The sequence below is a fragment of the Mus musculus genome, chromosome 4, assembly GCF_000001635.26.
Source record: "Mus musculus strain C57BL/6J chromosome 4, GRCm38.p6 C57BL/6J".
In the NCBI taxonomy this organism is placed as follows: Eukaryota; Metazoa; Chordata; class Mammalia; order Rodentia; family Muridae; genus Mus; species Mus musculus.
The window spans coordinates 85,751,434-85,778,245 of record NC_000070.6 but is presented as its reverse complement, the minus strand read 5'-3'; the positions used below and the strand labels follow the sequence as shown (position 1 = coordinate 85,778,245).

Below are 26,812 nucleotides of genomic sequence, written 5' to 3'. Positions count from 1 at the left end.
GACCAGCCTCGATACGAAGGTTTGTGTCTAGTCTTACTGCATCATGTTATCCATGTTCAGTGGATATCATTGGGAGAAGAAGAGCTTTGTTACACAAGCATCTAGTGTAAAGTGCATGGTACTTATTAATAATATTATGTTGAAAAAGGCGAGGTAGACTGACTGTGGGGAATATTGATGTTTTCTGAAAACTGGGAAAGTATGTGAGTGCATTAAGGATAGGGAGACTTGTTGAGTTTTGGTCTGATGCTATGTATTGTAATGCTAAGTCCAGCCCCCAAGGCCTGGTTGCCGCAGAAGAAGAGGGACTATACATAGACCCAAATGTTATGTAATCTTGCCTCTCCAAGTTAGCCTGATTGGTAAATAAAGATGCCTACAGCTAATAGCTGGACAGAAGAGAGATAGGCAGAGTCTTGCATTCCCCAGCTTCAGGTCAGAGGTGAGCAAGGGAGAAGAAGGTGGGAGAGAAGGAAGATACCATTGGTTAGGAGTCAAGAAAGCATGGCCATGAGGGTTGGCTAATTGCAGTTAAGAGCAGCCCAGATGTTCTGCCAGTGCCTGACAAACACAGAAGTAGATCCTAACAGCGATCCATTGAATGGAGCACAGGGTCCCCAATGAAGGAGCTAGAGAAAGGACCCAAGGAGTGAAGGGATTTGCATCCCCATAGGAGGAACAATATGAACTAACCAGTACCTCCCTGGGACTAAACTACCAATCAAAGAAAACACATCAGTACCAATAAACACACAGTAACTTAAGGCAGAGAGTCTCTAAGAACTGGCTTAAATAAAATAATATTTAACTTTCCTAAACTTTTCCATGTATTTATTAATTTTTCAGTACATTTAATTGCATCTGTTCTTTTGTATTTGCCTTTAAATGTCATTTCTGGAACACTGTAAGCTGGAGTTGAATATATTATGACGGATTTTTCACTGCAAAGGTGCAATTCATGTCTTTCTGTGAGGAGTTTCAGTCACATCCTAACACAGACGCTTAACTTAATGAGAGACGGTAATTCCATATCTCTTTAGGACATTCACTGACATGCACTGTATGTGCAGGAAAGTGTGTGTGTGTGTGTGTGTGTGTGTGTGTGTGTGTACGAGTGCACGCATGTGAGTGCATACTTGAGTATGCACACGTGTGAAGGCCCGAGGGAAACTTTAGGTGTTGTTGCATTGCTCCACAAGCACTGTCTAAATTGTTTGCTGAGACAGTCTCTCACTATTCTGGAGCTGGAAAAGTAAGCTAGAATGGCTGGACAGCATTGGGATGATAAGCACATGCCACCATGCTTGGCTCTTTTACAAGGTTTCGAAGAGATCAAACTCAGGTCTTCATAAATCCAAGGCAAGTATGTTATCAATTCTATCTGTGTTGTCATAATTTTTATTTTAATTTGTAATATTTGTGCATTTATACATAGCTCACTAAAATTTATCTCATGCTCAGAAATTAATATATAGATGTGAATAATGCATGATTTGAATGTATTTCCTGTCTTATAAGGCTTGTTATAAAGTTTTAACGGTCCATAGAGGAATGGATACAGAAAATGTGGTACATTTACACAATGAAGTACTACTCAGCTATTACAAAAAATGAAATCATAAAATTCTTAGACAAATGGATGGATCTGGAGGATATCATCCTAAGTGAGGTTACCCAACCCAAAAGAACACACATGATATGCACTCACTGATAAGTGGACATTAGCCCAGAAGCTCAGAATACCCAAGATACAATTTGCAAAACACATGAAACTCAAGAAGAAGGAAGACCAAAGTGTGGACACTTCAATCCTTCTTAGAAGGGAGAACAAAATAACTATGGAAGGAGTTACAGAGACAAAGTGTGGAGCAGAGACTGAAGAATGACCATCCATAGACTGCCCCACCTGGGGATCCATCCCATAAACAACCACCAAACCCAGACACTATTGCAGATGCCAACAAGATCTTGCTGACAGGAGCCTGAGAGACTCTGCCAGTGCCTAACTAATACAGAAGTGGATGCTCACAGTCATCCGTTGGACTGAGCACAGGATCCCCAATGAAGGAGCTAGAGAAATACCCAGGGAGCTGAAGGACTTCGCAGCTATCTAGGAGGAACAACAATATGAACTAACCAGTAACTCCAGAGTTCCCTGAGACTAAACCACCAATCAAAGAAAACACATGGTGGGACTCCTGGCTGTAGCTGCATATGTAGCAGAGAATGGCCTAGTCGGTCATCAATGGGAGGAGAGGCCCTTGGTCCTGTGAAGGTTCTATGCCCCAGTATAGGGGAATGCCAGGGCTAGGAAGTGGGAGTGGGTGGGTTGAGGAGCGGGGGGAGGAGTGAAGGGATAGGGGATTTTCGGAGGGGAAACCAGGAATGGGGATAACATTTGAAATGTAAATAAAGAAAATATCTAAAAGAAATTGAAGTAAGAGTTCGATGCTAATAATTGTATTGGTTTATAATTTTAAGTGTTGAAGATGGGAGTTCACCAAGACAATTTTATTTTTTATTCGTTAATATGCTGGTATGGAGAAATTTCTTGATAATGAGAAGGCATGGGTGAGATTTGAGGGAAGGTATCTGGGAGGAGTTCTAGAGTGGACAGTCAGGAGGAAAAGGTGTGTAAATCTATTTTTAATTACAAATATAAAGAGGGATAAACTATACACTATGTCAAAGGAACATTTTCTACAGCCCATTTCCCAAAGTATCTTCCTATATTTTAGCCTTTTAAAAGAATTGTTTATTATTATGTTGATTATGTATAATGTGTTCCATGATGACATCACCACATATAATGTATATTTATCATCCTCACCTGTCAGTACCCTCTACTCTGTCCTTCACTCCCCCTGATCCCATTTCTCTTCCCTCCTAGTCCCTTCTCTTTGTCTTCTTCCCTCCCATCTATTTATTTATAGAGTTAATTAGGCTTTTGTGAGTTTCATTAGGGATGCTTACAGGACTCTGGGTGAAGGGCTATATTCAGGAATATAGCCTCTTTACCAGTGGCTGTGCCACTGAAGAAAACATTTCTTCCATCTCCAGAGATTATTAAATGCCTATAGATACTCAAGGGAAGATGGGAAATCTGAGCTTTCTATCCCAGCTTTCATTATTTGCAACTAGTTCTAGGTTGGGACTTTCAAGGTCCCTTCTCCCCAAGAACAGAATGTTGACAGGTCCAATTTTGTGCCAGTTCTCCCAACAGATTCTGAAGAAAGAGTCCTCGAATCACATAATGGATATCTAACCCTCTGTCAGGGTTGCTAACCCTAGTACAATGTACTCAGCATTTTTGCAGCAGACCTCTGATGTCATGTGACCTTGTTCTAAGTGCTAGTGCACAGAGCCTCCACACACAGCCAAGCCATCAATGGCTGATCACAGAAAGTCAGTTAAACACCACACAGATTGGAGTTTTAGCAAATCTAATAGACAAGTAATACACTCCTCTAAAATTATATTCTTCTACTGAGTTAAGTTGTCCCTTTTCTATGAAAGGCATTTAATAAACATGAATAGTAATTACTCTTTGGTATCCCAAATGATTTTTTGAGCTGTAATTTAAATTGTAGTCTATAGATTTAGTGTATTTGTGTGTGTGTGTGTGTGTGTGTGTGTGTGTTTCAAAGACTGTTGCAAAAACTATTCAGTTCTTTATAACTTTATGTACTTGTAAATCAATTTAGATTACTAGTTCCTCTAAGAATAACTATAAATGAGGGTGCTATAAATAATGTGAAAACAAACTGAATGTTTTTGTTTTAGTGATTAAAACAAAAATAAACATACCTTGACAAAATCATTCTTAATAGAAAAAAGGGTTTATTACAACTTACGATTTCAGGTTAAGGTCCATCATTATGGGGAGGTAAAGATAGGAACTTCATTCATCTCATGACATAATAATCAATCATGGACAGAGAAAAATGAATGCACACATGCTTGCTTGCTGCATTCTTATGCAAGATTCTCTGCTTATGGAATGGTGCTGCCCACAGTGGCCTGACTCTTCTACACCAATTAATTTAATAAAAACAATTTCACAGACATGTTCACAGGCCAACCTATTGTAAACAACCCCCAAGACTCTTCTGAGGTGATTCTAGATGGTATCAAGTTGATTATTAGAACTAACTCTCATACTGAATTAAAATAAGAAGTTGGAGTTTGGTAGGGTTCTTCAACATTCAAATTCCAGGATTATTGAGCAAGTGCTTTGGGGGAAAAGTCTTACAAATTGGCATGAAGAGATGCTGGAGAAGGATCTGGGTCACACACATATGTTGATTATGTATTTCAAGTTGGTTTTGCATTCTAAACAAAAAATTGTTTTGTATTTAAGAAATTTGATCTTAAAAATTATTTATATCAGCACTGGCATTTTTAATACTTCATGTTTTATTACCTCCGATGTCTTTGCTATCATTAATCTTAATATCTATTTGTTGTTTGGAAAAAAGGACAGACTTAGCAAATGGTAGACATCTCATAAACAACAGATAGGGGCTGCGTAAGCTGTGTGGGAATTAGAACTTGGAAAAGGGAAAAATATTTTTCTTCCTTACAGGATAATGGTTTTCAGTTAATTCCAGAGGTCAGTTGTAAAAACGAGTTCCTTCCTTTAGACACTGAGATTCATCATCCTGACACTGTTTACCAGAGTTGCAGTTCATGAACTGATAGGAGCTTCGCGACCTTGTGTTCAGCTGCCATCCAGTTCACTATTCCTTAATTATATCTGAAGGCAAACATGTGGGCACTGAGCCTTATCATGTCATGCTTCCATGAGTTTTCAGTTCCATCATTGCTAATAAAAACAGCATTTGTTTTATGCTATTTGTCAGACATCATCCTGAACGTTTTATTGCACGTGTATTATAAAAATCTTTCAATCGCAAAAGTACTGGGAATAATAAAAAAATGTTTGTTAAGCTACCAGACATTTAGTCAAACACTAACACTTTGCCATATTTTCTTTTTTTAAAAAAATATTATATGTGTAGTTAAAGTATACTATGTATAATGGCCCAATTCATTCTTCTTCTTTCCCTTCCTGTCCAGAATGTAACCAACATTCCAAAGATGAAGAATGTTTTCCTCATTATTTTTACACAAGAGTGTTCTTTCAGTAACATCTAGTAATATCCATATGACATTAAAACTAAGATAATCAAAAATGGTACGATCTCCTTTCAAGAACATATACTTAAAACGTATATTGTAGATCATTCCTACAGTATTTTATTGGATGGGCAGCCATGTTTCAATGTGTTTACATTCTAATAGATATTTCATTTTTTTCCTGCAATTTCAATGTATAACATGTTGATTTTATTGAATATTTGTATATTTCATTAGAATAAATTATTAAGTGAAGATTAATGAAATTTAATGCATTATTAGATTTAACTTTGACTACACTGACAAGGTTCCCTTTAAAGAGGCTATATGCCAATATATATTTTGACAGCAACATGGGAGAATTTCTCATTACCTAACACTCCAATGACATCTGCCTTTGATAGTTACTTTAAATTTTGCCAGTGAAAATAAATGGCCTTGAATAAATGTCCCAGCATACAATTACATTTTTTTTTGCTGCATACTGCATATCTTTCTAAATCTATTTTAGCAGCCTTGCTAGTTTAGTTAGCTTCTTATCATTATATTGATGCAGTTACATCTCCTAGCATCTATCTCTTCCTCTTCTTCCTCTTCCTCTTTTCCTTCTCCTCCTCCTTCTTGACTTTGAGAAGTTTTCAGAACCACAAGATCGTTACCAACAGTAAAAGCATCAATTTTATTGATTGGGGCTTTTATTGTTTGGGCTTCTTTGTTTCTTAATTATAAAGTGTCAACTACAAGTCATAAATGAATTCTTAAGCATTATTAGTGGTGTGTGTATTATGTAGACATGCATGGCACAGCACATGTATAGATATCAGAAGGTAACTTTGTGGAACCGATTTTCTTTTTCTATCTTTCTGCAAGTCCTGGGGATGAAAGTCATGTCTCCAGACTTCTTCTACAAGCATCTTATCCAGATGTGCCATTTCACTGGTACTTGCTCTCATATTTAGCGTTTTAAGCCACTACTATTATTTATACTGAACATTTATTGAATAATACAGCCCTAACCAATTATTTATAATTATAACAGTATCTACTTAAAGTATCCTCATTTATTTACACCACTTTCTCTGTTCTGCCACTATACTCTATTTTCCATAGATTAATAACATCGCTATTGTTAGAGAAAGTCCCAACTTTCTCTCCTTCAGTTATGTTTCCAGCTGTGCTAGATTGCTAAATTGGGTTTCAGAAAAACTGTCATCCTGGTAAAGATTTCCCGTTCATGAACATTGTATATCTCCCTCTAATATCTTAATCCCTAGGTAAGGAGACATCAATCTAGGTTTATTCTGAGAAATCTTGATCAAGTTTTCTCAGAAGTTCATGGCATAATGAAATGGAGGCTCCAACAGAGGAGCTTGGCTTACAGTATTCACAGAGAAAGCCTGGAATATAAGCATCACATTCTATGTGCCAGCTCTCTCAAAGAATACTAGGATGATCTGTCTCTCTTAGGGACAGATGACTGACTGACATATTTGGTAGCAGCTAGCTAATCAGAAGATGACCAATTCAACAAATAAACAAAATTTGGAATTTCAAATAATAATAGTTTCCCCCTCCTCTTCCCTTTACTATCTTTGAACTATCTTATGACTTTTATTGATGAAATTAATGGCTCCAATGGATTCCTTTGAAACAATCTATAGCAGCTCATTGTGTATCGTTGTGTAGTCATTGCCACTTCATACATATTTTAAACCCCTGCTCAGGCCATGTTTTCAAAGTCTACTACTATTTTAGTAGTATCTTTGCAAGCAAAATTTCCCATTTATTGTTACAGTAATAAAATGAAGCTATTTTTTTACTTTCTTGGGTCATTTTGAGAAATACTATTAGTTCCTTAGTAAATCTCTTTTGTCCTTTCTGCATAAACATAAATATAATAGAATATTAGTATATAAAATAAAAGATAATGAAATATGACATTATAAAATGTTACATACTTAAAGTTCTTTATCTAATATACATATTTTTGTGACCATCAAACTCATAAAACACTAGATAAGTTTTATGAACTGAGATAACATTTAATATGGCATAGGGTAACATTTTATATACTATCCAGAGTGTTCTGATATTTCTTTACTAATTGTTCTATAATTCAACTATTTTGTAGCTATTTTCTTCAAATTGAAATACATCTTCCTAGAGGGAGGAAGGAGGCTTATAAGATGCAGAAAGCTAATGGAGTTTACAAGGATCAAGAAGCATACAAACTAACAAGATTTGCAAGGCCCTGTCCTACAAAAGCATTAAGTAGCTGAGCTGCCTGAAGGCTGTACAGAAAGCTTTAGTGATACGGCAGTTCTGAGTCCTCTCTCATGCTGGGTGGGCCTCTTGGTGATAGAGCTGCCTTTGAGTTACCCCTTTCTGTGCTCTTGAAGTAAGTCTAATAAACAGACTGGTACTTTGAGCTAGACTTTCATGATATTTTTTCTTTGTACTGTCATCAGTACCTATTTGGGGCAAACAGACACTTGATTCTCCCTAGGAAGAGTCTTACATCAATGTAATGTATATACATCCATACCATCTTCTTTGGTTGCACATATTTGAGACAGGGAAACACAGAGAATATTAGCAACCCAGGACTCTACTTTACTTTACACACACAGACACTTTTCCTATCAAAGCACTTAGCAACCTGGGATGCCCAGTCCATACTGAAATACATGCCATACCCCTTTCCAAACCTATAGCTCAAGAAATCCTTCATAATTCCTTTTTAGCCAATTTAACTTGGAATCTATCTAGTAAATCTGCCTTGTGGATGATTTGTCCTAGGCTGGTTTGGGGTACATGTTCAGTAAGGCAAGCTGTGTCCCATAAGTGAACATCTAGTGAGAAAACAGTCTCTATTTACCATATTCTTATGTTGCTGCATGATTAGATGTGCATACGATTAAAAATCAGATGCATCATGGAAAGGACACATTCAATGAACAAAAGCAAATAAAACCCCTGCCTGTTATTCAAACCAGGAAAGCAACCCAGCCCTCCCCGCTTCAACAGCCAACTCATCATTCTCTTTTATCCACACCAAAAAGCCTTGAGCCAGGATGAGGTGCAAGCTTATTCAGGGCCTGTAAGGAAGCTGTGGTGCGCCTTCATTCCTCCTGAGAAGAGAAATTTTGTGTCCACTTCTTCAGGCTGGAAATATTTGTTCCAGATACCAAACACAGATAATTGTTCGGTTCCATTTTTTTTAAAGGCAGTGCCACTAATATTTCCTCATATGACAGTCTGGGTTCAGCTAAGGCTGAATTCCGACATGGTAAACAGAGCAGTTGCTGAGGAAGTCATAGAAGTTTACCCTCAGCAATCTTTAGAAACCTTTTTCACAGGTACTCTAGGAAGAGCCATCACTTCCTCTCTCTCCCTGCAGCCAACTGTGGCAAACAAGGCATCTAGTACTCTATTGTCACATATCTGCAACACATATCATCTCAAAGTCCCACACTAATCTCCAGGCTCCGTTGGTCCTAACTAACACATACCTGCAGCTACATATCAAAGCTACTAATTCTTTTGGCCTGAAAACCCCTTCCCCTGTTACCCTAAAGGGATCACTTCAAATTGAATAAACTCTTTCTTTCCCACTCACTGAGTGGTCTGGTATGGCAGTCTCACTGCATCCTTGCTTACAGTAATATACCCACAAAAGGAGGACTCTCAGTAGCCAACTCAAGTGATGCCTGTGAGTATTTCACAGTATTTAAGACTGAATTGCTGTGGACTTTTACTTCTAGAGCTCTGAGACGTCTTGCTGAATGTTTTTTCTTTGGGCAAAAGTATTTGAAAAATATAGTGGCTACATTAAGGATACATCAACCCACTGACTGATTAGTAAAGGCTCTATGAACTTATAAACTGCCTTCATGGGATGTTATTCCACACTAAGGAAGGGACAGTTGCTTCAATCTTTACTTTGGCCAAAGGTAATCTGTTAGTTGTGGACGAATGCACTTACATGGATATATTGCAACTCTCCTTGTAGTTATGCCCCATACATTTCTTACATGGGAATCAGGTTAGAAGTATAATTAAGCAAATTAAGTTATCTCCAGGTGTTAGTACTTAAATTGTTTCCCTTTTCCCCTCAGCAGGAATGGAAGTGAGGTTGCTCAAAACCTCAAGAACACATGGAAGTCGTTTTATTCCATTTTATTTGAGTTTGTATGTATTGCTTGAACTGATTTCACAGGTCATAGAAATATTCTGACCCTTGCTAATTCCCTGCCCTGTATCTACTAAGGGATGTTTAAAAAATAAGAACTTACTTTAAACCAGTTTTAATAAACTACATTTTTCTTTTCAGTTGAGAATCAGTGACCTTGGTGAACTGGTGACCTGAAGGCATTCAGTACACAGGAAAAAATTATATATATGTATATAACAAATATATAAATATAGAGATTTCTGAATATGTCCCTTTCCACCAGTGTGCACCCCTTTTCTACAAAAGACATCTCTATTTTACCAATCACCCAAAGAGGCATTCTACCCTCAACTGGTAAATATTTAAATACCTTTCCTTCTACCAACATGCAACACTGCCTTAAATAACCACAGAGGGAACCACAAAGCTACAAGAAAATGAGGTTTGTTCTAATTACATACCGAAGAAAATCCCATTCTGTAATGAATTTCATGTTAATTATTATCCTGCTGTTGCATCCGGCTGACAACCAAAACCAATGTGCCAGCACGTGATCTGCCCCTCTGCTGCTCCAATAATGAGTAACAGCCTCTGACAGTCTGTTTCTTCTCAACAAACAATGCAAATCACAAACAGGAGAGTTCCAGGCTACAATTACAAGTTGCCTGCTGCGCCTTCAGACAAGCAGTTGCTTAGACTGCTTCCCCAAAGCACAGAGAGTAGACTCTGCTTTCATAGACGAAGCTAGCTGGAAACAGAAGAAAGCAACCCAGAAAGCTTCCCTAACACATGTAGAATTCAATCCTTGCCAGGTGGCTGTAGCTGGGAAAAGTAGAAACTGTTCTCTGAAGGTCAAAAACGAGCTTTATTTACCTAGACTAAAATAAATCACGCAGCTTTTAGATGAATATGTTCCCCAAATGGGGTCAATAAGGCTGTTTGCTTATTTGTCTTTTCCTTTCCTTTCATTTACGGAACGTACATGGATTTTTGCTTGGGAAAAGAAAAGTCTGTGTACCATGTGCACGCAGTGCCCTAGACAGACAGAAGAGAGCATGCAATACCCTGGGCCTGGAGTTACAGAAGTTCATGAGCTACTACGTAGAGAGTGGCTATTGAACCCATGGTTCCTTAAGGAGAGTGCCAGGGCTTTTTGTGCTGACATGACTTGCCAGGCCCACGTCTTTTTTTTAGAAGTAATAATGGTTTACAAAATATTTTAAGTTTTGAGAGAAAGATTTTAGACTTTCCAGTAAATAAAGGCTAAAAGAGAAAAAGAAAATGTGTATAAAAATTATTACCCTCGGGCAGTGTTGGCACACACCTTTAATCCCAGCACTCGAGAGGCAGAGGCAGGTGGATCTCTGTGAGTTCAAGGCCAGTCTGGTCTACAGAGTGAATTCTAGGATATCCAAGGCTACAGTGAAAGCCTCTTTCAACAAACAAGCAAGCAGAAAAGGAGGCTAGCAACATAATTTACCCAGAAGTGTGACAACATATTTCACATATACAGCTAATGCTACTTGTGTTCAAATGTTTTCTATTCTTGCAGTAACTTAGCTTCTACAACTATGGATTTCTAGTTGGCAAATATCCCTGAACTCATATCCTTTGTGATAAATCTGTATACAAACTAATACGACATTATAGCAGATAAACCCAAATGCTCTTCCATCTCATTATCAAAACTGAAATCATTCAGAATATTTTTACATGCATGTGTGCCTTTCTGGTTTTCATATAGCTGACAGGGCCTTTTCCTGTCACAGTCTGTAGTGGAATTTTTCTCATTTTGAAGATGAAATTTTACAAATAGGGTGAACTAGAGCAGTCATTGTGCTGTTTACCCCAGCAAACACAGCACCTAACTGAGAGCACATCGCACAGTGCTGAGCTGGGTGCTGGTTGAGTCCTGAGTCAGCACAGCCCTGGACACAGGAAGCAAAGCTACTTCCTGATAGGGGAGATGAGGCACCTGTTCAAAAGTCTTTGGGTTGCTAAAGAGGCTCAGACTGAAGGCCACAGGATCGCCCAGGTTGACTGTGGTTCTGTGAGTTTTAGGTTTATACAAGAGTGACTCTCATTCCCCGATGTGTCTCCTCCCTAGAACATAAACTCACAAAGAGGATGAAAGGAATGTCCACTTCCCTGGCTACTTCATTAAATGGCATAGCATGTTTGAACTCTTCTCCCACAACAAACACAGAGATTATGTGATTCACCTTACCATATTTACTTAGAATATGAAGTTGCATTTTAGCAAAGTTCCATACCTCTGGGGACAAATCAAATCATCAGATAGAGAAAAACCTCCCTAGGAAGTAGGATTTTATAAACTTACAAGAAGGCTGAATTTAATTCTGATATTTAGGAAGCTATGATCTTTTCCCATCTGCTTTCTTGACTAGCCATAGTTTTAACTACTTGATTTTGTAGTCAATTCCTTTTCAGGTTAGATATTTCTACCCATTCTTTGTGTTTGACTTTAATATGAGTGAAGACTTTGAGCAGCAGGCAGTGCTCTTAAGGCAGAAATTAATGTAATGCTGTATCTTAGCACTATTTGAGACAACCTTCAATGCTTGATGATGCTAATAACTCTTTCCAGGAGGATTACTATATGACTGCATTATGTTCATAATTAATTGATATTATTCAACTTCCTTATGCTATACAGTGATATATTAACTAGACTCACATGATATTTTCCTATAGTGGCCACAATGCAGCCCTTCAGGTAGTTCAATTTTAGACTTAGTATGAGCTCAAATAGGACAAAAACTAAGATATGATTATAAGATACTGTTCTTAAGAAACAAAAAAATCCCACACATTTAGGTGGTTATGTCTGTGTAACAGACTAGGTCACAAAGAAAACTTGATGCAAGCAAGGAAAATATAAAATGCCAGGTACTGCATTTTCAGACTCATTGGTGAAAAATGACACACATAAAAGTTAATTATAGGACCCTTGGGAGCCACCAACACTGTACCTGCCCATTCCTGGGTACCCATCTTGAGAGATGTACAAATGCTACCCACATTGAGAGAGGAACAAATGCCCAATGTGGAGAAGATGGAAATGATGCAAGGAGTGAGGGTAGTAGGTTGGGAACCACTGCCTAAAGAACTGATTTACTCAATATCTGTAAGAGGAAGATTTAACAAATATGCAGTAAGAACTGACAGAGGGTAGCAAGACGATAGGCTTGATGAAGGAAACGTAAAGGCATCTTTGTGTTTGCTTTTCTCTGACCATGCTATTTTAAGGTTGGATAAGAAACCCATTGGCCTGTGTAGTCAGCAGTCTCTAGCCAGCAAGTCTCCTGAATAAAAGTCTCTTATCATCTAGAGCCAGAGTCAAGTCTCAGAAGCCCAGGGCCCAGTTCTCACAATATAGCCCCAATTACACACCTGAGACCAAACGTCAGAAGAGACGGGTCATTCACTTCATGTTATCAGTCAATCATACTTACTCTCATTTTTGAGAATTCTTTCGCTAAACACTTTAAAGGAAACAGAGCCCAAACCAAAATACAAAGCAAAAACAAAAATATCCTACCAGAAAAAAAAAAAGAGCAAATTTCATATAATGAATGTAACTAATACTTTGAAGTAGAAGTATCTGCAATGATGCCAGAGAAGGATGGTGGAATTCTCATCAGGCTATAAAACCATCTCCTTTTTCTTTACTCATTTAAGTTATTACTGTTGCATGTTCAGACTCGCTGGCAAAACATCAGATATTTTCGAAAGTGAATCCTCCACATGCTCCCTCAAACAGAGTTTAACACTCAAGTAAAGTGTTTAAAACGTGCCAGATGCCGGAAGCGACCGAAAGTTACCCGCCCCCCCCCCCCCACCCCCATGGAGTCTGTGTGCTGCCTTGTGGTTTGCTGCCTCTTCTTCCCGGGCATGCAGCAGATCCTGCTCTATGGCTTGCCTTCATGTTTGCTAGAAACAATCACCATGGGTCAGAATCAGCCACGGAATGGCTGTGTTTCCATGCATAAAGTAGAAGAGACACTGTACCGGGTCTTCAGTTTTGTGACTATTCAAGAAGTCAGACAGGAACTCTTCATGAAGGCTCTCTCTTCGAATCAGTGTAAATTCCCTCAGGAAAACAGCCCCTTGGCTTTGGTCTCCACATACCTAGAGAGATAAAGTAGCTGAATTAAGCCCTCAGACAGAGCCTCAAGGGAGAATGCATGGGGGATTAATGTCTCTTAGTTGTAAAACCTTTTGGATTCATTTCAAGGCCGATTAGAGCAATCAAAAACAATGCACACAAATACATATTAATGTGAGAGGCACGAGAACATTCTGGCATGTGGCCTCTGACAGATGCCAGGAAAGGCCCCTACTAGGTTGGAATCTCTTAAATAACTGGTTGCTTGTGATGCTGAGATTCAGTGATTATAGGTTATTTTTGTGTTCAGGGCTGGGCCCTTATGGCATTGGGCCTTATGTAGGTACCACATAGAGATAGGCTATTAACCTTAACGGATCCATTCCTAGATGAACAGATCTGAGCACAGAGGAAGGTCCCGGTGTTCCGTGAAATGTCCACAAGATACAGAAGTGCTGGCCTCAGCCCAGGGCTGACTTCCTGTGAGAGCTTTAGAACCAGACACACATTGGCTACTCTAGAAGGAGGTGCTGGGGAGCTCTTCGCTGAAGCTTATCACTTAGCAGGTTCTTTACACGTGTTATCTCGCAGCAGCCCCATGAGGCGTCTCTGAGCAGCCACACTTGACGAATTAGGAACCGGATGTACAGATGATTCCAGGACTTTGCCAAGTGAGTGAGCGTTAAATTCCGCATTCAAATACAGGTCTGAGTCTAACACCCTCATCTCTTCCCTACATCATTTTGCTCCCGAGCTGCGCAAGCCTTCCCTTCCTGAGTGACACGCTGTTATGTAACATCTGCAAATGTAAGGAATGGCCACTTTGCCCAGCCTTCTTAATGTGTCTCTGACCCTTTACACAGTCATATGACAAGAGGGATTGCAGCAGTGTGGGTTGCCCAGAAGACAGACCATAGAAACATCACAAATGTTTAGAGTACTGCTTGGCATAACATAAGTATCCTGTAAACACATCACTTTTAGGAAACTATGAGGCTCTTTACAATATTTATTAAGGACATGTGCATATTCATCCAAATCCCTTCATTTATTCTAACTTCTATTTTTTTTTTAATAATTTATTTATTGATTATAATTAAGTACACTGTAGCTGTCTTCAGACACCAGAAGAGGGCATCAGATCTCATTACAGATGGTTGTGAGCCACCATGTGGTTGCTGGGATTTGAACTCTGGACCTTAGGAAGAGCAGTCGGGTGCTCTTACCCACTGAGCCATCTCACCAGCCCCTCTAACTTCTATTTTAATTTCACAGTTTTGCACAACATTGAAGTTAGTAATGAACAAGTGAGTGCTCATGTTAATTCATGTCTTCTTAAATGTCTGCAATAGCTCAAAATGAATTAAATTTACTTTAAACCCGATGTCTTCGGGAAAGGAGAGCAATTTGCATAATTTATGTGGGCTACTGTTCACTGTGGTTGAACAGTCAAGACAGTTTTGTCATGGTAGACAGCATCTCACAGCTGATAGCTTCCCTCCCTGGTGTCACCACTCAGAATAATGTTGCTTCACATGACAGAAAGGACTTCCGCAGTCGTAATCAGGGATTCTAGAGAGTTGGCTTTGACAGAATTAGTATCTTGAAATGTTTAAGTGAGCCCAGTATAATCATGGGTTATCATCAGCAGAATGTAACTGATTTGAATACAAGGAGTTCACACATTGATGAGTGCAAAAGACAAAAAAACCAAACAACAACAACAACAACAAAAAACCAAACAAAACAAACCCCACAAAATCCCATAAGTAAGAGATTAAAAAATATAGAGAATATTTTACAGCCTGCAACAGGCCAGGAGATTACTTTCAAAGCAATGTCTAATTTTATTCGGTTATAAATATTCATAATGGGAAAGAAAGCTCTAGGCCTTAGTACACTGCTTAAGTAGCACATTCCTGCGCATACTGCTCAGTTGATGATCATAGCAAGCAAGAAAAGACCGTTGATAGGATTTCTTTCTGATCATGCTTGGCTCCAGGTCACAGAGTGCAAACTCAGAGTATTACAATGGTAGACAGAAAGACCTGTGGACATGTGTAGAATTTTACATAGAATTTTAGTTGAAATGTATTTAAAAGGGCACTTTGAAGTGCCCCTCAGCATGCCAATACCCGAGAGAACCTGGACTTGGTTCTGAGCTGCACCTGACAATTCTCTGTAATTCCAGTTGAGGGAATCTGACAATGTTTCCTGACCTCTGAGAGCACTGAATACACATGGTACGCATGGGCACACTCAGGCACACACGTATACACAGAAAACAAACTAATTAATTAAAGAAAGAGTCTCTGTATGTTTGTGTTTCTTAAGAATATCAGCATATGCAAAAACTCTTGCCAGGATACTCAACTTATGAATCATTTTTATAAGACACTAGCTTGAATTTAACGCCAAGAATAGATAGTAATATATGAGTATTCCATTATACACACACACATATTGTATTTTCATTTAATCATTTCATGACTATTATTTCTAATTTGAAATTTAAATTAATAATTCTAAAACTTTTTAATGCTAATGTTTTGGAGTAGTTGTCTATTATCAAAATTATAATTACTTCTTGAATATTGAAGCAAACCTAGTAGGGTAAAATAGAGGAGAGGTAGCAAGTTATAGCAACATATACATTTTCTATACCAACTTCAAGCTAATTTTTTTGTTTGTTTGTTTTTCAAAACAGTGTTTCTTTGTATAGACCTGGCTGTCCTGGAACTCACTCTGCAGACCAGGCTGGCCTCCAACTCAGAAATCCACCTGCCTTTGCCTCCCAATGGCTGGGATTAAAGTCATGCGCCACCACGCTCATCCCTCAAGCTAACTTCTAAGGATGCTTTCCATCTGGGATGTGGCACCATTGCTCCTCTGTTCTTCCACTTGCTTTTATGAATACACATTTGCTCAGGTCCTACTAAGTGTCCACAGCTTTCTTATGGGGCCATAGAACAGATTACACATTCTTTTTCATGAAACAGACAATCTGATATATATCAAGATTTGGCAGAAAACAAAAGATACCCATTAAAACATCTTCCTGTCATGGTTAGGATAGACCTAGATAACATTTCCAAGCCCCTCTATGGTTAAGAAGGATGTTTGGCAGAAAACAAAAGACACTTATTAAAACATCTTCCTGTCATGGTGAGGATATACCTAGATAACATTTCCAAGCCTTCTTTACGGTTAAGAAGGAAGTGAAACAGCTGCCAGGCCTAATCCAAATATGTGTGTGTGTGTGTGTGTGTGTGTGTGTCCCATAGTCCTCGCTCCATGCTCATTTGGAGTTAGTTTCAATTTAAATACACAATTTCAGAGAAATATTGGGGTCAATTTGTTAAAGATGAAAGAGCCTACATTAGTACAGTTACCAGAACGAATGCATGCAGGAAGACTTGACCAAAATCAGTTCACTTATATTGAGAAGCAAAGGTTTGCACCAGAATCCATTTTAAAGTCCATTTCTGCAGTTAATCTACCTTAACTATGCCAATAAGAATTTGTAGGTAAGAGCATGCAAGGTTATGAGAATACAGAGCTACCTAAGAGGCGTTATACAAGGATTTAAATGGAGTTAAAGGAATAGTGAGAATTTATCAGCTGGTCAAGGAGAAGGGTGTAAGGGGGAGAAACATTGTTAGAGTAGGAAAAAGATTACGTCTGGGTACAATGAGGCATAAAGGGGTTTAGGAGGCAGGGACATGAGTTCACAGGAGGAAGTAGTGATACTGAATTTGGACAGTAGGTTAGATTACATTATGAATCACTGAAAGAGTGGAGCAGTGGCCTTTTGCTTGGACTTGTATGTTGGAGGAGTTTTCTGGTGGCTGACAAGAAGGGATCCTGGAGGGAGGGTTTTAGATAATTGGAATTCATCAGAAGGGAACTTGTGAAGACCTGAAGGAAGGAAAAGATTATAAGATTTGGCAGCCAACTGAGTCCAGAGGATACCTATCAAGCTATGACTTTAGTTTTCTCCCCGGAGTTAAACAATAGAACAAAGAGTAGTGTACTGAGCAGAAAAGGAGCTGTATGAGAGTCAAGTATTTGAGTTGAAAGAGACACGGTTCAAAGAGAAGTGACTCTAAAGCCTTGGGATGGAAAGATGGGGACAGTGCACAGAACAGACTGGGCTAGGACTGTTTGGTGGCTAGTGATGTCACATGAGGCTAGGATGATGCTTAGATTAATGAGCAACCATAGCAAAGCATGGGGGATGAAAGCCATAAAACTGAGGCCCACTGATATTTCACACACACCATGGATCCATCTGTAGTGGCTTATTCATAACAGAAGAAGATGTTAACAAGGAGGAAGTAGTTCGTTTGGACTTTGCATTATAGACTTCCTTCTACAGACTGTCTATGAAAATACCTTAGATCACCACGGTGGACAATTTGCTACAGACTGCAGCTTCCTTGAGGGTAGAGGCCAAGGACAATTGGATTACCAACTCCCAGAGCCTGAATTCATCTAACTATTAGACTTTAACTTTTCCAGGACAAATTCAAAATTTAAAAATCCTATATTCCAAGGTCAGACCATATTTCCTAATCTTTGGTTTGGGTGACTACTTTATTTTATATGTCAAGAAGTATTTTGTAGTTATAAGGTAATTAAAATGTAGTAGAATTAATAACATTATCATTCATTAGCTTTAGGTTTTGGTAGCATTAGTTTTGAAGATGAGTGAATACAAATATGAGGATTGCGCGTACTGGGGGAAGGGGTTTGTATGTCCAGTGGCTAAGTCATGATAAAGCGCTAGAGATATCTAATAAAACTGAACTCATTGCTGGGTATAGGCCCCATGGTTCACCTATGAGGAGCACAGGGTAGTTATTGAAACACATTCTCTGTTCTGACAGGATTTCTAGAGCCCTAAGAACTACTCTAATAGAAGGTTTGTTCCTGCTACATTGGCTCATGTACCTAATAAAGTGGAATCCCACTCCTACTGAAGTCTCATCTCCCCACTTCAATCATTGACTCTATCTTTCTAATGGCTGGCCAGCCAAAGTACTCCTTAAAGGATCTTGGAATGAATACATGTGTAGCTTCTAGAAGAAAGTCTTATTGCATCCAGAAAGTCATGGAGGCAATTTATTATTTGTGCTCTGTGTTCTCTTTAATGGGACCAAGCAATAAACCACACTAGAGATACAGGTAAAAACAAAACAGTAGGGAGTCCTTCAGTCAGCTCTCTAGCCTCTGCTACAGGAAAGAAAGTGGAAGGAAAGGTGGCTTGAAACTACAACAAAGCCACTGACTAACACAAACATCTTTTGTATCTAGCTTTAAAGTTCCAACATATGCTTTCTTTTTCTTCTTCTTCTTCTTCTTCTTCTTCTTCTTCTTCTTCTTCTTCTTCTTCTTCTTCTTCTTCTTCTTCTTTCTTCTTCTTCCTCTTCCTCTTCTTCCTCCTCCTCCTCTTCCTCCTCCTCCTCCTCCTCCTCCTCCTCTTCCTCCTCTTCTTCTTCTTCTTCTTCTTCTTCTTCTTCTTCTTCTTCTTCTTCTTCTTCTTCTTCTTCTTCTTCTTCTTCTTCTTCTTTTTCTTCTTCTCTTTCTTCTTCTTCTTCTCACTTGCTCCCATCATACACTGGCACCGAGGAGTCTCCAGTCTGACCTGGCTTTCAGTGTCTCCAGGGAATACTGATTAGGATTATGACTCATGTGCTCACAATTAACGTGTTTGCTAAAACGAAAGATAAAAATACTCCCATTCATATTTTCCTATTTGTAATGTGCTTTCTATAAGGTCTGTGGCTAGCATTTGGAAAGCTGATATCCAAAGCAACTGGTTTGCATTTTTAAATCTACATCATTAAAGTAGAGCCATAATTCCTCTAATAATTGAATGCTTATGGCTGGAATTTTCATGCAGCTATAATTTTCTTATAATTCTGGGGGAAGTTGCTGTGCCCTTCTAGGCTGGGAGGAAAGGCTGCAGAAATAATTGAAGCTTGAACATACAAACATGCCCTCAAATTATCAGTTTATTGTTCTTCTTGCTTCATGTAGCTTTTCTGTGAAAATTGAAAGGTAGCCAACCTTAAACCCTAGGGAAGGATTTAGGTTTCAACTTTACTTACAAAGTATAGCACTGAAAACCACAAAACTATTAAACTTTTCTCCTACCAAAAGGATTTTATAAAGTAAGTTTTATGCTCATATTTTGGTTCACAGTTTACTAAGAATTAAGATACTGAAGCTATAAATTCTGTGTCAGTTAGAATAATGATGTAAACAACTTTAATAACTGACCACTGTGTTATCTGAATATGCACCTATATTTAAATACCAGTGGACAGTGAAATGATTGATGTCAGAGTTACCAACTCTTGGCACAATAAGGACAATGAAATATTTATTGAACAAATAACTCAACAAAAATGTGCCTGGGGCCAAAATGATCTTCAGTTCCAGCTCTGAGAATGACTGTGAGGTAGGGAGGGAATGATGGGAGCTTGGTTCAATTCTGCCACCCATGCCATTCCCATTGGGAAATAAAGCCAAATGGCTCAGAAAGCAAGAGACTGAGAGAACCTGACCCAACGAGAAAGCAGAAGAAACATCTGGTTTGAAGGAAATGGAGAAAAGGACTATACTATTGCTATACAGAACCATAAATGAGAATAATCAAATGAAAAAAATTTTTAAATCAACTAAGTTTTCTGTCAAGCTGACTCTAAATAGCAATACATATTGATATTTTTAACTAAAATCCTTCCATTTAGTAATAGATTGCTTGGTTTTTAATAAATTATACTTGAACATAAGCACGTATGTCCTACGGCCACCCTTTTTTACTGCTAGGACTATTGTAATGAGGCAAACGCCGTGAAGAATCATGAAGCCTGTGCTCAGTGACCATCCTTCTATTAATACAGGTGACTTCATTCCCGGCTTGAATATTCTAGAGTTATGAGATGTGAAAATTAGTGTTCAGCAATTTAATTAAAAAATGCTAGGAAACATAAGGTACATATAATTTTAATAAAGAAATTTTTTTGTTATAATGGAGAAACAGTAATTCAGATGTTACTAAAAGTCCCTAAGCAGTAATCACTATCGATGTCTACAAACTCATTGGCAACAATCAAAGAGGTTCAACCAAAACATTAGATGTCAGTAACTATGTTCTGCATAGACTCAAACTCACAAGAACCTCTTGCCAGCTCTGTAGTAAACAAATCCTTTCTGGAGGAAGCAGGCTGTGGAATCCCTTAAAACGTGCTTTAAAACTCCCCCATCACCCTCCCAAAAAAATCAACCAAACAAACGAAAAACAAAACAAACCAAAAACTGATGTGCTTTCAATGTTGAAATGATCCACTTGGAAAATCATTGCTTAACTCTGAACATATTTTGATTGTTGTGACTGAACTCCTTTTTAGACAGAGTTGGTGGTGTTAATACAAACACCCATGCCTTCGCATCTAGCAGGCTTGTCTGAAGTCAGGGGGGAATGATTCCTGGGATAGCTTCAGGTATCCCCAGCATTGTAATGGCTGCCAACTATGCAAGCTGATTAGCAGTGTTACACTCCCTGGAGGAAAGGCTAAATATGATCCCTAAGAAGGTCAGAGGTGGAGTTAATAAAAGCATTCTTGTAACAATATTTAAGCCACTGACATTTATGTACCTGGTGTTTGGAATGTAAAAACATCTTGAGTATTCTGTTTGTTCTTCTACCAACTTTAATTACCATTTCTAAGGATAGTAAAGATAATTGCTAAAAGGTTAAAGCTGAAAGAAGTAAGATGGAACATTCTGGTCCAAAATGTTCAGCTGGGCCTCATAATTTTTGCTACAGATGTTCTTGCTTAGTTCAGGTCTGATTTAAAGGAACAGCTGTAACATGGTTGGAAGCAAGGTTGGAAGTAGCTGAATTGAAAGGCCTATTCCAGAATGTCAATGAAAAGACCCCACTTCCCTAGCGTAATAACCTTTATGTACAGGAAACAAAAGTTAAAGAAATATCTACCTTGGCTTTATCCTAGACAAGGATGTACTTTTATAAGAAAGTTATTCTAAACAATATAAATAGTCAAACAAAAAGGATAGCATACACAATGAGTTTGATGTAGGCTAATCAGAGATAAGATATGGAATTTTGTGACTTTTAAAATATTAACATTAACACTGAAATGAAAGTATTGGGAAGATCATCAAGACACCTGCTCAACACTCTATTCAATACTAAGTTGTCTTCCTAATCATGGACTATGGGAAGCATGGGTTTAAAGATATCTCAAAATTAACATATGATGGAGAAATGGACAAATAAAGCCAGAATGACCACATGTCTCGCTCTCTCTCTCTCTTTATATATATATATATATATATATATATATATATATATATATATATATGTATATGTATATGTATATGTATATGTATATGTATATATAGAGAGATAGAGATAGATATATAGATATCTTCTTATCTTTCCTGACCACTTAAGCCCATACTATATCCCATTCCCATCAAGAGGCACATGGTGCAGCTCCCAGAGAATTCTGAGGAGTCTCTGTTCTATGAAGCATTGCCAAAGACATGTGTGATGCAACTTCATACTTGGACAGCAAAAAAGAAGTGACACTGGAAAGATAGAGTCTTGTAGGTGGATGCACACACTTTTGTCACACCTAGTTAAGACAAGGAGAAACAGACATGGCCTGGAAACTGTATCTACATATGTCCTAAAATACATGATTTAATGTAAAATAAAGCACTCATACAAGGAAGATGTTAAGATGAAGAATAACTGGAAGAAGAACATAGAAACAACTGCCTATGCTTTCAGTTGTAGAAATAAACCTTCTTTGACTGTACCCTTGACATGTGTTTATATAAATCTACATTATTATTGATGCTTTCCTAAAGCAAGTTACTCACCTATTAAGTTAGAAGTCACTGTAGTGCTCATATGCTGAACCAAGTAGAGGATCAATTAAGCAAGGAATTCTCTGTCTACTTATATCTCCTATCAGATTTCTATCAAGAGTACTTCATCAACACTGTCTTGGATGCTGCATCCTATATGTATGCCCATCTTTGAATTGAGGCATGTTTTTCATGGGTTATATCAATGACTTACACAGCAGACTTACCAATGTAGATAGTTCCTGAGAGAGGAAGAGAATTATTGCTTCTTAAAATGAGTCTCCATTGTTTTGTCAAAACTTCCTTAGTACTGTATGTCAGCCTGAGGCTCCTCTACAAGTCTTCTATGTCCCTTCTCTCTTTCACAAGAGGATAGTATGGCTTGCACTTTGATGGTCCTTCTAGCCTCCATTCTGTCGCACCCCACCCAAAGAATTCTTTTTCATTCTTACTCCTGTCTTCCTATTAACTTCTGAGAGAACCAGAAATAACAGCTTATTTTATTTATTTATTTATTTATCCATTTATTTATTTATTTACCAAGAGCTGTTGGATCAGACTCAGTATTTTCATTCTGTTTTCCTACCTATGTCAAAAAGCCCACCAGGTCAGACCCCATGATGGATAACAAGAGCCAGGACATCAATCTTCTCTCTTAACATTGAAGGCAGTTGGGATTGGGTACAGTGTTTTGAAATAATTATCAATAAGTAGATGAGGGATCTTTCTGATTCTGTCTTCATGATCTTTCCCCAGCTGAAATCCAAGCTGAGTCTCATTCCAATGTATTTATTCATACTATCACTGAAATTCAGATGTACACAGGAGATTTACTATAACCAGCTAGCTCAATGGTTCTAAGTACTTACAAAAGAATCCACATACTAAGTTAAGTGGTTTTGTTGCGATATTAGTGTTTATTGCTTCACATATTCTAGAAGCTTTTCTGCTTCTAGGTAGAAATGTCACTCGCAAGGGCAACTATTTCAGAGTTAAATACAGAACAGATTAGTTTGGCCTCAGGCATAATTACTTCTATTGTTAAAAATGTTCAAAGCATAATATATATGCTTTAGTGATAATACTGTAGCTCAGAGTTACATGAACTCACCTCCACCTTTACCACTCCACAAATGCATGTCTTTTAAAAAGTAAAGATACAAAATATTTTAATGTCTTTTTTTAAAGTATGAAATGTGTATTGGGGCTTAAATTGTACATATACACTAAGGAATTTCAAATATTTGCTCAGAATCTCAAGATTTGAAAGTACCTAAGAAGGGGTCTTGTTCTTTCTTAATGCATAGCAAGCATTCTTTAATGCTCTGGCTTTTCCTCCACACCTATTCCATCATCCTTAATGCACTTCACGCAGATGCTTGATTTTCTTCAAGTCATTGTCCATCACCTTCCTGGCTACTTTGAAGACTCACCTATGTGTTTCTTAGGGGAAAGAGAAGGATTTTGAATATATTTGTTCCTTTTTCTCTTTTCCTTTTTCTACTGAATTAATACTTAGTTCCTGTTTGAGAATCATGTTCATATGAGAAAGAAAACAACATTTTAGGTACATATTTGTATGTGTGAGGTATTAGGGTGGAGAACAGGATATATCTGAAGACCTTGCATTCCAAAGCTCAGATAGAGCAGTGTTAGAGCTGAGCCCAGCTAAGCAGGAGTCATGTGATCAAAGCATCTCCAGTATTCTAATCCAAATCAGCTTCCAAATGAGTGTGGCTGGACTGACACTACTGTCCCCTAGAGCAGAATCATCTCAGGCCGGTCACAGAGTCCTGGGAGATAATAATCATATAGCTATCATTTTATGCTTCTTGGTTTTTGAGTTGGTTTGCTACTTAGTAAGAACAAATCATATACCACGGTACTGTGTGCTGAGGGGAGAGATGGAAAAATGCATCTTCACGCTCACATCAACTCTGAGAAACAGAACTTGGAGGCCATTTCTTTTTTACCTGTCTATTTCTGCTGACTAACGGGATTCTAAAACCATCAAAGGCCTAGACCTTCAGCTGAAGCTGTGAGGAAGAATTACAATCTAGTGGTGGATCCCTCTGTTTTCTGTCTCACACTATACACTGCAGATTGTCTGATCAAGGCTTTTCCGATACACTTCTCTGTGTTTCTCTTATGGGGACAGAGCATGACCACCACGCTATGTGCTCATGCTGTTATATCATGAATAGTTATTAACATCTCAGATAATATAGTATAAATGAATATAATCATAATTCCTTATAGGATTTATAAGCTAAGGGCCCTTCAATAGCCTGTTCCAAACACGAACTTGAATATAAATACATTGGAAACATGAATTGTAAATCATAGAAAATTATTACCTCTTGGTAGAATTCAAATTTTAAAGACTCTTCTTCATTCAATATTTTTAAAGTTGTCAAACCAGTGCCTTTCTGCAAACTCTTTAAGCAGGAAATGGTTTGGGCACCCTCTTAGTCTGGGTTGTAACCTTTTCTCCCTGTATTTAGCTAAGTATTTTTCAACATCAAAATGACACAATGAGGCTGTGGCTATCATTATCCATGGATTAGGGCCACTGTTTATTTTAAACTTACTATAGACTGGCAGTGTATTGAGTTCTATAGATATCTTGGTAGCAAATTAATAAAGTCATGTGCTATTATTAGTTATTAATTTCAGAACATTCCACAGTTAGACAGAGGCTTAAATGCATCTAATTAATTCTGTCTGGAGCACAAATAGTGTAGACTGATATTCTCAAGAATAAATTTCAGAAAAGTATCAATGTCTCTCCTGGGGAGTGGAGACTTCCTGGTATCAGCCCTATATTCGCTCCACCTCAAGGTTCCAGTGTCCTCTATTTTGTTTGGGTTTCCTTCCCACATAGCTGGCCAGTCTAGCATGTGGATGACTTGGAGTCATAAGGAACTTTGAGCTTATGAGTGAGTGGATAAAGAGTAAAATGTGGCTAATGTAAATATGGCCTGTCATTCACTGAAAAAGCATATGAGAGCTGTCGTACTCCATGCTCTGCAGAGGCAGAGCACAAACACAGAATAAAAAGTTCAGTTCTAGATGGGAAACTTGGAGTACAATGGGCAAACCAATGATTCCCAAATAGAGCTGTACTAAGCAACTAAGCAAGAATATGACAGGGGCGGGGGTTGGGAGTGAGGGGAGTGGGGTTGCCTTTCTTCTATTCTTGACCACCTGCCTGCTGCCTTTATTTTCTTCTCAGCTGCTTGCTTTTCTGTTTGTTTGTTTGTTTGTTTTTTTGCCTTATACCTTGCATCACCTTGGACGTGTTTGCTCCAACCTCACCAAGACTGCTCTCCAGCACTTGTGCCCTGAGTCACAATCTCCTGCTGGTTGTATCCTTTGTCAGACAACCCCCCATGCCAGTTTTCTATAATAACTGAGAAGAATCGAGCTCTCTGGCCATCCTTTTACTTTCTCTTCCACAGGCTCCTCTTGCATCTTCTATCCTCTAAACACAGGGGATCTCAAGGCCTTACAGGCATCTTCCTCTCTGCTCTTTCCTGAAACGTAATCCTGTTTAGTTGCAAGAGAGCCATTTCCTCTGGATAGATGACTTTCACATTCTGATAGATCTGATAGATTCTGATAGATCATAAGTCCCACCTCAGCATATCCTATATCCATAGTTTGAAACTTACTATGCCCTTTGAGCTAGGTATGCCATCATTATATCTCCTGATATTGAAATTATACTAGTACTTAGATGTTGTTTCTTCTATCCATCTTTCCTAACCCTTGGAAGACTTCTGACTTCCTCTCCAGTGAATCCACAGAAACACTGTTGTCCTAAAGGATCCCCTTCATGAGACCTGCACTGCATGGCAGTACTAATTCACTACTTCCCAGCCGTGTAACATGGGAGCAACTGCTTACGATGAGCCTTTAGTCCTTCAAGTTTGAATGAGGGAGAAAATAATATGATGTTCTGATAATTATGACAAGTGATTTGTAATGTAGGAGGTAACATAGTTTCAGAGTATCAAAATGGCAGGATTCTCTTTTACATTATGAACTAACAGAGAATGTCCATTCAAATTAATTAGTATTTCCATCTTGACTGATTTACTTGGCTACAAAACCATGTGAATGTTCCAATGTAAACAGCATTGCAGAGGGGTGTAGGACACACAAGTCTCAATTTGCTGAGAAATGACTTCTGGCTCCTCATCTTTAAACAAAAAGCATAGAATATTATTACTTCTCTAATCACATGTATTTTCATTTCTCATGTGATCATTTAAGAACTCATTTTATCCTCCACATGAAGTTGTAAGGTAGCAGGATCAAGAACCCCGATTTGCTGTCTACGCCATAAACCCAAGAACAATGTCTTAAACTTAGTGTGAGAGCTTTCACTGATTCATTGGATAAAAACAAACTTAGAGAGGGTTCAGGCCTATACTGCTCTTGCAGAGAACCCGAGT

At 38.3% G+C, this 26,812-nt stretch overlaps 1 protein-coding gene across 4 annotated transcripts in view; it reads right to left on the bottom strand.

Moving 5' to 3' along the window:
• Adamtsl1 (ADAMTS-like 1) overlaps window positions 1-26,812 on the bottom strand; it is a 914,539-nt gene that overhangs the window by 650,145 nt on the left and 237,582 nt on the right. For all 4 annotated transcript variants that reach the window (XM_006538374.2, XM_006538376.2, XM_006538377.2 and 1 more), the window contains one exon: window positions 13,346-13,465. In XM_006538374.2, coding sequence (XP_006538437.1) covers window positions 13,346-13,465 — 120 coding nt within the window. The remainder of the gene's footprint in view (window positions 1-13,345; window positions 13,466-26,812) is intronic.